The 14,498-nt window shown below is 45.4% G+C and overlaps 1 protein-coding gene across 1 annotated transcript in view; it reads left to right on the top strand.

The window, feature by feature from the left end:
- The window catches only part of LRRK1 (leucine rich repeat kinase 1), a 103,340-nt gene that overhangs the window by 85,357 nt on the left and 3,485 nt on the right, over positions 1 to 14,498 (top strand). Inside the window, exons 25-31 of the mRNA XM_065412226.1 lie at positions 877 to 1,074; positions 1,752 to 2,029; positions 2,838 to 3,032; positions 3,900 to 4,051; positions 4,757 to 4,874; positions 6,952 to 7,068; positions 12,629 to 13,473. Of these exons, the coding sequence (XP_065268298.1) occupies positions 877 to 1,074; positions 1,752 to 2,029; positions 2,838 to 3,032; positions 3,900 to 4,051; positions 4,757 to 4,874; positions 6,952 to 7,068; positions 12,629 to 13,473 (1,903 nt within the window). The remainder of the gene's footprint in view (positions 1 to 876; positions 1,075 to 1,751; positions 2,030 to 2,837; positions 3,033 to 3,899; positions 4,052 to 4,756; positions 4,875 to 6,951; positions 7,069 to 12,628; positions 13,474 to 14,498) is intronic.

Here is a 14,498-nt window from a genome sequence, read left to right on the forward strand (position 1 = left end):
CTACTACTAACTCAGTCTTCATACCTTCTGAAAGCTGGTCTTCTCTGAGGTGCTCCCTTCACTGGGACTGATAGCGAGTCCTAGAAGTTAAACACAGGAAAGGTCAGTTAGATCATCCGGTCAGTCCCATGGGGGCTAATATGGTGAGTCTACCAGTACTTTGGCCAGTTTAGTTTTAGATCACAAGTCATGGGGCTTCCCTCATTGCCCTTGGGAGGCTATTCCACAGCCTTGGAGACTGGAAGAGAGCACCTCACTGTCCTCACTTCTGGTTTTAAAGGGGAAGCATACAGTGCCTCCATGAGCTGTGGAGGAGCACAGCTACTGCACCAATGGCAAGCGCTAACAGCAAGGCTAGCCATGAATGGCCTCTGCTTTCCCTTAGCACGAGGACTGTTCTTGTGCACGGCTCCTGTGCTGGGGTTGCAGTCAGAGGGGGCGAGTCTCTTGCGCTGGAAGTTTTATATAATAGTAACATGCTGCTTATGAATTGCTGACTCCCTGGTCTAAAGAGAATAGGGAAGGATTTTCAAAAGCACTTATGTTATGGAAGAACAAAAGTCCCACTGACTTTCAGTGGGTCTTACACTCCTAAGTCAAAAAATCCCACCCCCAGTTGCTTCCTAATGCACTCGTGTAACTCCCACTGACAGTAGCAATAATGCCTATTAGCAGCTCATGCTAAGGAGGGGATGGCCCAAAGCACCATAATCAGAATAAGCAAGGACATTGTTTGTTTCCTACAGTAGTTTTCTGAGCTCTTAAAATCCTATAAACAATTTTAGCTTTCAAGGAAAACTGCTAAAGCCGCATTGCTTGGTTCACCTATTGCAATGCCATGTGCTGAAGTGAAAAGAGGCCTGTGTGTTTTGCTAGATACCATGCTGAAGCACTTGCGAGCTATGGACGCCATGAAGAACTTCTCAGAATTCCGTCAGGAAGCCAGCATGCTCCACTCCTTGCAACACCCCTGCATCGTTTCCTTGATTGGGATTAGCATCCATCCTCTCTGCTTTGCCTTAGAGTTGGCCCCCTTGGGCAGCCTCACGACTGTGTTATCTGGAAAGTCCAAAGGTAACAGCCCCAGACCTGCTCCCTGAAAATAATGAAATCCCCATGTCACAGTGTGAGCAAATGGCCTCCAACACTGAAGCTATTTTTTGAGCGGTAGAAGGAAATAATGTTTTTTCCAAGTTCGGTGGGCAGTGATGGAATTTCTCTCAAGTTGGGACTTCGGTGGGGTCTCATGAAAACTGCCAATAAGGCTGAGCTTTTCAAAACTATGTAAGACATGTGTATGCCCAGTTCCCCTTAAAATTAATGGGGATTTGGGTATCCAAATATCATTTTAATTCTGCATGTGCAATTTCCCCCCTGCAAATCAGATATTTAGAGATCTAAATGCTATCCTATGTACCTGTAATTTTGCTGCTGTTAAATTAATGGTGTAAAATCCAGAACTGGGATGAGGCCCCTTTAATAACTTGGCCCTGTCTGCATATCAGCACTTTGTCTAGTTTCAGCCCAACATTAATTTTTATGGGAGCCTTATGAACCGCTGAAATTAAGGGGTTAAAAAAACCTGACAGAGTTCTGTCTAAAGTAACGTGAATGGTGCCCCTTCAGATAATCCCATTCAGAGTGACATTTTAACAGGTAGATTGTTTACACTAGGTCAGATTAAAATGACAAGAACTGTCATCCTTATGAATGTTTGCTCTACTGAACACAGCGTTTTTCCTTTATAACAGGGGCTTCCTTTGTGCCACTGGGGCATATGCTGACCCAGAAAATAGCATATCAGATTGCAACGGGCCTTGCCTACCTGCATAAGAAGAACATCATATTCTGTGACCTAAAGTCAGACAATATTTTAGTGTGGTCCCTGGACATTAAAGAGCATGTCAACATCAAACTGTCTGACTATGGGATTTCTCGGCAGTCATTCCATGAAGGAGCTCTTGGAGTGGAAGGCACTCCTGGATACCAAGCCCCAGAGATTAGGCCTCGAATAGTCTATGATGAAAAGGTAACTACGAAATTTCCATTGGAGTGGCACAATTCTCATCTATAATCCAATGAAAAAGATGCTCATCAAGGCCCTTCGTGGAGTTTTATCACATGTGCTGACTAAAGCCAAGGTTTTCAAAAGTGGGAGCCTAAAGTTGTGCTCCTGAATACATATTTAGGCACCTAGGTAAATAGCTTGATTTTCAGAGGTGCCCAACAACAAATTCTCTTCAGGTACTCAGCACCTCTAAAAAATCAGACCATTATTTAGGTGCCTAACTGGATTTAGAAATCTTAACTTGAGACACACACTTTTGCAAAGAGACCCGATTTAATGGAATCACTGATGAAGAAACTAAGTGTGGTGGTGTTGTGTTAACTGTCCTCACGATATGAGCAAGGCACATGCAAACTGGACTCCTTATTCATAACACTGATTGCAGCTAGATTGGAAATGTCTGTATGTGCCATGGAAGATTCCTTGCTGGGAACAAAGTGATTTGGATTGTTCGCTTAGGTCCATTCATTCTTTCTAGAAGAAATTAACCCCGTGCATACGAGCCAGCCGAAGGGCTATGCAGCACTTAAGAGATGCATAAGCCTGGCCCACTGCACAGGGGTGCATTTCACCTTCCATGCATATGTTGAATGTGCTGCTGATCTTATTTTATTACCTCTTAATGCTTGTTTATGTATTGTTTGGTTTCCATCACTGCTGTCAATGTTATCCCAAATTCTAGCAATACAATAAAACTCCCTTTCAAAGAAATAGCCATTCCGCATCTATGGAGGCAGCTAATTGCTTAACTGTGTGATATTTGCCTTAGGTGGACATGTTCTCCTATGGAATGGTCCTATATGAACTATTGTCTGGACAGCGGCCTGTGCTCGGACAACATCAGCTTCAGATTGCGAAGAAGCTGTCTAAAGGGATCCGGCCCATTCTGGGGCAGCCGGGGGAAGTGCAGTTCCACAGAATGCAGACGCTCATGATGGAATGTTGGGACACTAAGCCAGAAAAGGTACAAGGGGGGCCTGACAATTGATGCTTTTTGACCATTTATCTACTGCTTGTTACTGGGGCAGCCCCCCTCTACATGCTAAGGGCTAGATCCTCAGCTGGTATCAATGGGCACTGCTCCGCTGACATCAGTGGAGGAGCTTGACCCGTTTACACCTGCTAGTGATTGGGCCCTTGACTTCCATTGACTTCAGTTTGGGTTCCATGAATGGAGCAACGGTATGCTTACCCTTAAGGTGAAATCATGGCCTATTGAAGTCAACGGCAAAACTCTCATTGACTTCAGTGGGGCAAGATTCCACCCTTGATTACTAAAAACCACTGTCGTGTCATGCTGTGAATACATCTATAAGGAATTCAGGAGCTTTGAAAAAAAGGCACCATGGGGACAGGAAAGGGTTTCAAATACAAAAGGCAATTACACTGTACTATATCTTTCTTTAATCATTTTGCATGTTTGGAGCCACAGTCCTTCACGTAAGGGCCAGGCAGAGCTTTGAGTTACAAACACTTATACTCTGTGATGAGTGTGGCTCTCTTCCCTAAATTTTCAAAGCGCAAGAGGTTCATAGATAAAATCCTAATGAGAGGGGGTGGAAGGAGAGGGATCGGCCTTGATTCTTGTAATTTATGTTGGTTTTACACTGAAATGCAAAGCTCAGGGAGCACCTATGGGACAGGATTTTGAAAGAAGTTTAAGGGATTTGGTGCAGATTTGGGCACCCTTAGGTTCTTTTGAGCTCCCCAGCCTATGGAACTATAGATGTAATAAATAGTGATTATTATGAATGTATTGTTTATTCTTGACCTGCAAAAGAATCTCTGCTGTGTACACACTATTCAGCGTATGTACTTTTTTTTTTCTCAGCGTCCATTGGCCATTTCTGTTGTAGGACAGATGAAAGATCCTACGTTTTCTACTTTCATGTACCTGCTGTGTTGTGGGAAGCAGTCTTCCTTCTTTTCTTCCCAAGGCCAAGAATACACTGTGGTATTCTGGGATGGGAAGGAAGACACCAGGTAGAGGGTTTATTTTTATCCTTTTCTATTCTTCCTTGCTTTCACTATTTGCCATTCATAGCATTTGGTTGATTACTTAAGCCATACATTATTATTTCTGCTCCCTGATTGGATAACTAAATCATTTTAGACAGGAGAGTAACAAGTTAAGCACATCTAGTACACATTTCAGAACTTATAACTACTTGTGCTAAAACAGTTGCAACTTCTGGGATTCATATACCCATTTTTGAATACCCAGGGTTTGTTCAAATACCCATATAAAATCAGAGTGAATAAAAGCACAAACATAGTGCTTTTATTCACAAAACTATTCATTAATCAAATTTTTAAAAATTGTTACCACCTCAAGGGCCTTCATCCTTTCTTGATGTGTCACTTCTTTCATTTAGCCAGTAAAATAATCAGAGTAACAAGACAACAGTTGGAGTACACTTAGCAAACAGTTAATAGCAGAAAGAGCTTTTAAGTGTCTGAATTTTTTTCCCTTTATGATATACTTTCCTCTCCCCAAAAAAAGATTAAGAGCATTTTATACATCTGCAGGATGATGGGTAGCTAAGGAGCTGACAGTATGCATGATCTGGCCAAAAATACTAGGTGATCTCCAAATTGTACAGTGTAAACACATTAATTGCAAATACTTGCTAATGCTGTTTTACTGTTGGCACCGTTGCAATAACAAATTACATTTGCTCCTTTCAGAAACTACACGGTGGTAAATACAGAGAAAGGACTCATAGAAGTGGAGAGAATGACCTGCCCAGGAATGAAGTTATGCTGCCAGTTAAAAGTTCAGAGTGCACTATGGACTGCCACAGAGGTAAACGTTATCCGAAATGTGAGCTCTTCTTGTTGGTTGTGTGCGCTTCATTGCCCTACTGGAGAAATCTTTATTCGTGTGTGTTATAAAGAAACATGCTATTAGCTTAATAAATTAGTAATGTAAAGCTCAGAGAATCACCATGACAATGGATGTCTCAAATGGGCAATCAAACTTTACATCTGCTTTCTCACTGGTATATTGTTTCCACCTGTTATTTAGCTAGTGTCTAGAGCCTACTGGTCCCAAGACCATGGTTCTGCTGTTCTGAATGAACATGGAAACGACAGGTGTCCAACATAAAACTGTCCCAGGTTATAGCACATCAGCACTGAGAGATTCTATCTGATAAAGAATCCTATCTGTAAGTCAGTGTTTCCCAAACTTGGGACGCCGCTTGCGTAGGGAAAACCCCTGGCGGGCAGGGCCGGTTTGTTTACCTGCCCCGTCCGCAGGTCCGGCCGATCGCGGCTCCCACTGGCTGCGGTTCGCTGCTCCAGGCCAATGGGAGCTGCTGGAAGCGGTGGCCAGTACATCCCTCGGCCCGCGCCACTTCCAGCAGCTCCCATTGGCCTGGAGCAGCGAACCGCGGCCAGTGGGAGCCACGATCGGCCGGACCTGCGGACGGGGCAGGTAAACAAACCGGCCCGGCCCGCCAGGGGCTTTCCCTACACAAGCGGCGTCCCAAGTTTGGGAAACACTGCTGTAAATGATAAGGGGAAGGGGTGGACGAAAACATATTGAGACTGGGGATTTAAAAAGAGGATGAAGGGAGTTGGAAGTTAGTGGGAAATGGGGGTCTACCTCTCCTATGCCCTTTAAAATCCCTGCCTAAGAAGTTAAGACCAAGATAGCGCAGTGGATTTCTCTCTCTAGGTCCCTATCTACTCCTCAGACAGAACTATGTTGAGTGTAACCAGGCTCTGACACAAAACAAGAATGTTCTTGCAAAAGCCGTTGAACCATTATAAATGAATTCCTAAAAGTCAGAGCTTCACAAATGGAAAAAGGGCTAAATGAATTGGGTGAATTATTTGTAATAGGTCATTCAATCAGCTCTAATTGCATGTGCATGGACACTGGAGCTGAGTGAAAATTGGAATTTACATTCCTGCAGGTAATTCTGATATTTTGACATTTTATTTGTCCTGAATCAGGTCAAAAAAAGTTAAAATATAAGCATTTTTTCACAGAAAGAAAAGATCAGAAAAAATTTAAATTTAGAAAGGTTGAAACATTTCATTTTGACATTTTTGATTAAAAATTAAATATTTTGACAAATGAGATATTTTGTTTCAACTTGAACTGAAATTAAAAGTTTAGTTTTAAGTCACTTCAACATTAAACTGCATCATCTTACGGTGCCACACCGCTTCCTCAGAGCTGTAGTTCTGTTTTTTCATGCCCTCATTCTTTTGTATGGGCTGGGCTCCCAGGCTGGACTACATCTCCCATGATAAACCCTACAGCTTGGTCAGAGGGGAAACTGCAGTGCATCATGGGAGCTGTAGTGCAGCCAAGAGGCCCAGTCCATATAGTAGGGTGGGGGCATGAAGCATCTGAACTACATCTCCCATAAGGCAATGCAACACCTCAGGGAGATGCAGTTTGATGTTGAACTGACTCAAAATGAAATATTTTGGTTCGGTTCAGCAAACTAACCAAAACAACATAGGGAATTTTCTGCCAGGAAAATCAAAATTACATAATAACGCTAGTAGATGTGAACTATGTGTGGAGTCAATCATATTTTCACCTGATTGCAGATTTGGTAAAAATCTGATCCTTGTACTACCAGACAGTGTTTGGTATCACACACTGCATTAAGGGGAATCCAAGCCTCTCCAACCAGATCACAGAAGCCAAAGCAATCATCCGGGAGAGGACTTTTAAGATAAAAGTTGGCCAAAAAAGAACTAAATTAAATCCAAAGTGGAGACTTTTGACTTCCAGAAATACAAATTGGACCGTTTTATAGGGAACAAATTTGAGACAGTTTACGTGTTAATGTGAAAAGCAGCTAAGTTAAATTATTACTGAATTAAACATAATTTCATCTGCTCTTGTTCATTTGCAGGACCAGAAGATTTATGTATATGGCTTACAAGGCATGTGTCCTTTAAATACTCCACAAAAGGGATTAGACACTCCGGCTACCGTGAGCTGCTTCTTAGCGGTGCCTGTTATAAAAAAGGTAAAGAGGAATGTTTCTCACCATTGGAAAAGGGTATCAGTTGAACCAAAGGCACTGCTTATGGAACCAGGAGTCCAAGATAATGTTGTTTTTCACTATCCTCTGCATAACTAAAGGACATTGCTGTGAACTCCTCTACACTAGAACTTGCTGGCAGAGCAAAAAGAGCAGTTTACAGGTCTCTGTGTCCAAGCCAAGGAGAGCAGAGGCCTGAAAGTGGTATGGAGAGAACCTGAGGCAGGAGGGTCTAGAACAGGGGTCGGCAACGTTCGGCACGCGGCTCGCCAGGGTAAGCACCCTGGCGGGCCGGGCCAGTTTTATGTACCTGCTGACGTGGCAGGTTCGGCTGATCGCGGCCCCCACTGGCCGCGGTTCGCCGTCCCGGGCCAATGGGGGCGGCGAGAAGCGGCGCGGGCGAGCGATGTGCTGGCCGCGGCTTCTCGCCGCCCCCATTGGCCCGGAACGGCGAACCGCGGCCAGTGGGGGCCGCGATCGGCCGAACCTGCCGCGTCAGCAGGTAAATAAAACTGGCCCGGCCCGCCAGGGTGCTTACCCTGGCGAGCCGCGTGCCGAACGTTGCCGACCCCGGTCTAGAAATAGCACTTCAGAACCTGCTAGGGTGGTAGTCAAAATACACCTGCTTTCTTTACATTGAAGCTTTCCAGCTGCATTTCCACCTCATCATTAGAAAATATTTAGTGTAAGTGAATGAGAAGATGGGTAGAAGGGAAGTAACTGAGTGATTAGGATAGATATTGGTTAATTCCTAATGTAGGACTTGAGTATTTCTTTTAAGCGCATATTTATTGGACAGTCTACATGCATGCAGTGTATACATGCATAAGTATCTCCTATGCCTTAGCAATAGCCCTTTTTCTCTTGGGTTAGGAATTTGCATACAACAAAAAGGCAGGCTAGGGATATTATCTCCCCCTGGTAATAACGAAGGGAGGCATTACGTGGTGTATAGCTAGTAGTCTTATTTTTGGAGACATTTAAAATCCTATCATAAGCAGGCTCTTAAGAGAAATGTGGCATTATTGGCTATTGCCGTCAAGTTTTAGGATATATATATAAACAAATATTTTCTGATTGGTTAGATTATCCTCGGTTTTACCTGTAACAATCTAGAGTGAAAAAGTCACATTATTATCCATTTATTTTCAATATCTCCTCATTATCTGAAAGCTTATTCACATGCCAACATGCTATGTCTAGTAACTGCACAGAACAGTTTTCACAGTGGTAATGAGGTTGTGGGGAGTTATTTTATACCATGTGCTCATTCTGTGTTACTGTGCATTTCTGATTCAGTGGCTCAGACTGCTGTATAGTTAGTGAGATGTGTCCCTGAACAGAGGGTGAGCGCAGGGTTAGTGTGCGCTGCTTACATCCCACTTGGCCCTTCGGGTAAGTGGGATTTACAGGGTGCACAGACCTGGTGCTGACACAGGAATGAATTTCACCTCCTGGGAGGCTGCTCCTGTTGACTTTTTCTGGCTCCCAAAGCTACAGAACTTTTCCTCCCCGATGTTTGATGCCTGACACCTGACTTATCTTTCTTCTGCTACCTTGTATTTTGTCCAGAGGCGTAGAATGTGCCTTTCATTTTGAGACTTTCTGCTGTCACACTGATTACAACCCTATGGGATTTCTAGTGGGTCCTAGGTCTCCTGGATTATTTTTCCAGATTGTGATATGTCTAGTGAATGTAATAAATAATTCCAGGCCCTACAATAATACTGAATCTAAACAATTCTCCCTCCCTGCTCCCTCCCCCCTCCCCCCCCATTAATGTCCTTTCAGCAGAATTCCTTATAGGATATTTTTCCCTCCTTTCTGTGTATGGCCTTATCTGTGTATGGCCAGGCCAATCACCAGGAGGAAGTGCAGGCAAGGTCTGCAAGAAGCTAAACTTGTTTACAAGAGTTGACAATTTTGCTGAACGAGTCACATAAGGCCTGTCGTATTAATCTGTCTAGCTTGCTGAATGGAATAAGCCTCTAAAGAGAAAAGAATCTTGGGCTAAGGCAGATGGGAACATCGGCCTTTTCCAAGCACAAGAGCCAGCTAGCTGATGAAACCTGAAGTAACACGCAGTCAGATCACTGCCCTGGGATTTTGCTCATAAGGGAAATACTTTTGACTGGCTACATTTGGGAAGACAGATCCAAAAGAATAGTTTCCCATGCTTCTTTTCTCATCCAAAGGAAACACCATAGACATTTGAAAGACGCAGAGCGAAGTCCTGAAAAGAAACCCTCCGCCTCAACAACAACAACAACAACAAACCACCAGAGGAATTGAAAGTGTAATTTTGGTGGTTAATTTTTATGATTAATTCTGATGACCAGATAACAGTAAAATCCTCCAGACCCCCCCAAAAGCAACTTCCTTTTCAATCTGTTTCCAATATTTTCACACAAAAAAAGCGAGAGAGAGGTTGGAACGTGTGTTGGGACCTGGCCTTCATAAGGAGCCTAGAACACAAAAAAACAAAAGCTGCATTTAAAAGCTGTAGCCTGCCAAAGTCTTCTGTGCCAGAAGGATCAGCCAGGGAAATGGGATGGGGGAGTGACAAAGTCTGTTTTGTTTGAGGACTTCGTTTACCTGGTATCTGGTGAATTCCAGTAGGCTTTAAGCCTTACACTGTACTGTAGTTATGAGGACAGAACGTCTTGGCGCCGGCTCATCCTCTGTGCTGTACAGTATGGCACACGCCCCCATTTAGAGGCCATTCTCACTGGCACAGCTGGACTTTTGGCAGGCCAGAGGCTTCCAATGCAGTTTTGTTTCTGTGTTTTCGTTGGCTCTTCTCTCCGCTAAAATGTCGACAGTGAATGCCAAGAAAGTTACTTAACGTTAATGGAGGCTGCTGTGCTGCTTGGGTTTGGTCACTTTTTTAATACCATGGTTTGGAGAGGTCTACCTTGCGTCCACCACCTCCCAACACACTGGTGCCTTGATAGCCTCAATGAAGTGTCTAGCCCTTGTGAGCATGTGGCTTTCATAGCTCTGGCATGTTAAGTGGCTAGCACTCTTACCTCGGGACATGCAGTGACAAATGTGGGTTCAAGCCCCTTCTTGGGGCAGGAATTCTCCTGCCATGCTTGCCAAAGTCTTGGGGGCAACCTCAGTGCCTGAATAAAACAGGTTCCAATGTCCAAGGCTTGAATCATGCTGTGGCTGAGCATAAAATGGCTGCTGAATTTGCCTCCACAGTGATTGTGTTAACGTGGTCTAAGTGTTTTGTAATATTCCTTGGGCTATATTGGGCCCGATCCCCAGCTAGTGTAGTTGACGCAGCTGTGTTGACTTCAGTGAAGCTATGCTGAACTACCTGAGAAGCTGGCCCATTGAGTCTGAAAGCTACCTTGTTCTGTTCTGTTGTAGCTGACACTAACCAAGGAGATCAAATATGATGCTAAGCCAAAAGAAATGTATCGCTTGCTAGCCAGACTGTCTTCTCCCAAGGCACTTAGTTGCGGAGGAGTTTAAAAGATCTAACAGTGACTCAGAGCTGGGGATGGGGGCGGAAGGAGTGAAAGGTCAGAGAATAGCTTTCACTGTCCAGCTAAAGCCTGCTAAAATGTGGCTAGTAGAACTGACTGACAATTCCCCATCAAAACTCTTTAATGTAAAATGACCTTCTGTGACGTAATGTTTAGGACACCCAGATCTGCGAGCTACTCTGTTATCCCTCTGTCTTAGCAAGAGTGAGAGCTTTGCTACCGCTAAGATGTGTCAGCTCCCTGATGCACCAGCCTTGCAGCATACTCTTCAAGACTCTGCCAGTCTAAACTTGGCCTTGCAGGTAACAATCAGTGAACCTCAGTTCCCCACAGATATCCCACTGCAGTGTCCCGTCACTCACTGGACACTCTTAGAAATTTCTATGTTCGCTGCCTCCAAAAGGACAGAGCACACATCAGCCTATCAGGAGACTCACACTTCACTTTAATACACAGCATTGAGATGATTTTGTAACAAAAGAAGAATAGGTTTGTTAACAAAGAACAGAGATCTAAGTGACACTAAACAAGGGGAAAAGAGACAGGTCTGGTTACAAACAAAACAAAATGAAACACGCTTTCTAGTGACTAAAACTTAATCTTAGCAAGTTACAATCTTTGCCTAAGCAGTTTTCTTACTCACATAAAGTTACCAGCATCTCCCGCCTGCCAGACCAGGGTATCCAACTTTCACAGGCTCACAGGTTGCTGTTCCCAGTGTCCTCTAAGTGATGGGTTACTCTGTCTTTTTGCTCCCCTTTGTGTTATGGATATAGATGTTGATTTTTGACCTTTTATGACCTAAATGGCCTGTGACTCACCTCCTTGTGTGACTGCCCTTCTCCCTGTGTGATGAGCTAAGCTCTGTGGAGGTGCTTGGGCTAGAATTTCTTAGGCCTAGTCTACACTAGGGGTGGAGATCGACCTAAGATACGCAACTTCAGCTACGAGAATAGCGTAGCTGAAGTCGGCGTATCTTAGTTTTACTTACCTCGCGTCTTCACGGTGCGGAGTCAATTGCTGCGGCTCCCCCGTCGACTTTGCTTCCGCCTCTTGCCGAGCTGGAGTACAGCAGTCGACGGGAGAGCGATCAGGGATCGATTTATCGCGTCTACACTAGAAGTGTAGACGTAGACTTAGTTATACTCGGCAGAGGGGCCTCTAGGAGGGCCCTTGGCCTTGGCCTTGGAACGCATTCCCCCTGCCTTGGTCTGAAATCGCCTGAATTTGCTGACCTTTTGGGCATGCTGCAAAATACATGTTTGTACCAGGAGTGGGTCCTGGTTTGAGGGTTGGTACCTAGGAAGGGTAAGGTACTTGTCAGGGTCTGGCTGCTGGGTTTGGTTTTCACAGTATGATAAAGTGTTAAGAGGCACCAAGCACCTGGGATAGACACATTCTTAGTCTGATACATTGGAAAAACCCAACTCCCCTTCTGTGAGGTGAGCGTTATTCTATCTGTTTCACAGCTGGGGGAGCCGAGACATCGGGAGGGTTCTGGCATGTGCCCATGGTCACACAGTGAGTCAGATTCCCAAGATACCCATTTCCCCGTCCTCTAACCACTGTCTCCCAGGTTTTCACTGTCGTTGGGATGACCAGGCCAGGCAGAAGTTCTGACAGGCTGTAACATTCTCTCTTGCTGGCTGTTTTGTTATGCTTTGAGCATTCTGCTGGGGAGCAATGTTGCAGAATAGCAATCTGTGCTGTGCGTAATTTAACACCTGACTTTGGCTGCCACACAAAGGAGACCCTCTAGCTGTGTGTTGTGGGCTGCATGGCCCATCTTTTCTCCCATACCTGTAAGGTGATGGGGGATGGGTAGGGCTGGGGAGAGGGAGTGGGGGGATTGTGTGTATAGGTTCATTAGGTTTTTTAGGTAGTGATGTTGTTGCGGGGTAATTTAATTTGCTTTTGGGGTAACGGATCGGTCTATTCTGATATTGTTGGGGCACTCAGAACGTTGGGTCGGGAGCTCTCTTATTGCAAAACAGTAAACATCTACATGGAGAAACAAATCTCTCTCTCTCTCTCTCTCTCTCCCACAGAACTCCTACCTGGTGTTGGCTGGACTGTCAGATGGACTTGTGGCAGTTTTTTCAGTGGCACGCGGCCTCCCAGAGGACAGCTGCTCCTACTTGTGCTCACACACTGCAAATAGGTCCAAGTTCAACATCTTGGACAGTGACCCCCGGCAGAACCCCTACCCTGTGAAAGCCATGGAAATAACAAACAGCGGCGCCGAGGTCTGGTACAGCAATGGCCCTGGGATTCTCATCATAGACTGCGTGACCATAGATATAAACAGGAGGCTGGAGCCCTACAACCCTCCATCTGTGATCACATCTATGGCGTGTAACTCGGAGTACCATGGGGAGGAAGTGATTTGGTGCCTGGATGATAAAACGAACTACCTGGTGATGTACCATACTGCAACCTATCAGCTCTGCGCGCGGTACTTCTGTGGTGACTGCAGCCCTTTAAGAGACATGTTTACAATCCAGCAGCCTTCCGCAGGGATCCCTGCTACAACAGCTGTACACAGGACGGTGCTTGAGAGTAACTCTCTGGCTGACATGAGCATTATCTACAGCCCGGAGCTGGGCACACAAATATTAAACCATCAGGACTCCCTCACAGACTATTGCTCCGTGTCTTCTTACTCATCCTCCCCTTCTAACAGAATAACTAGGTCCTTCTCCAGTCTGCCGAGCTCTCCTGCAAGCTCATCCAGCGCACCTTTCTCCATGGATTGCGAGGAGTCCGACAAGTTTCATGAACTGATCCCTTCCCCAGACAGATCTGAAAATGATGCTACACCAACAGATGAGAACACGTCTCATCTCCAAGCTGTAAAGATTCTTCCAGTCAAAGACCTCATCTGGATCCCGAGGTAAACACATACTCAGCAAACCAGATCCGAGTCACAAGTGGAGCATGAGTTAGTTTGGCTTTAGGGAAGCTCTCAAGGACTTGGGTTTTGTTTCTAATTGTAATTTCACATCAAACTTACCCAGGGTGGTGTCTAGCAGTAAGATACAACAAAAAAACTACGTAACTGTCCCAGAATTTCAAGTTAGAAACCAACGTTTCTACAACTTTTGGATGGTATCTAGTGTTGCCCATTTGGCAAATTTGAGGTCTTGCAGGATTGTTTCCATTAGGACAAGAAATCCTGATACAAATCAGGTGTATTCTTGGTGCCATCTTGTTTATTTAAAAAAAAAATGTTTAAAAAACTCAAAAACTTGTTTCCATGGACAGAGTAGAAACAAACATCAGCAGGCAGTTTTCTTGCCCAGAAATCCCCAAGCCCGCCACTCCTGTGAATCCTCTGCCCAAGAAGCTGTCCCTCTGCCTCTTCTCAGGGTCATGTTCACCACTGCTTTTGCTGGCTTTCTGCCTCTAAGGCAGAGGTGAAAGTGGGCCGGTACGGGCCAGTATGGCGTACCGGTAAGAAGTGGCCGCCGGTACCAGCCTGTACACAGCCCAGGGTAAAGCGCTGCCGTGGCAGTGCTTTAACGTTGCTGCCCCTTTTGCCACCCCCCCCCAGGGCCGCCGACAGGAGCGGCAAAAGGGGCAGCTGCTCCGGGGCCCGGCGATTTAAAAGGGCCCGGGGCTCCCCGCCGCCGCTACCGCAGCAGTGGCCGGAGCCCCGGGCCCTTTCAATCGCCGCCAGGCAACGTAGAAGGGCTGGCTGGGGGAGGCTGACCCCTCCCAGCCTCACCCCTTCTGCCCGTGGCCCCACCCCTTTAAAGTTATTTACCTTACTTTCACCCCTGCTCTAAGGGTATGTCTACGCTGCAATGAAAGCCTGAGGTAAGGTAAGTGGAATTGGAGTCAGCGGACCCTGGGTTAGAAAACCCAGAGCTTCAGCGTCTACACTGATTGTCAACTCTAGGTTAAGAATTTTCTAAC

Source organism: Emys orbicularis, chromosome 10 (assembly GCF_028017835.1).
Source record: "Emys orbicularis isolate rEmyOrb1 chromosome 10, rEmyOrb1.hap1, whole genome shotgun sequence".
NCBI lineage: Eukaryota > Metazoa > Chordata > Testudines > Emydidae > Emys > Emys orbicularis.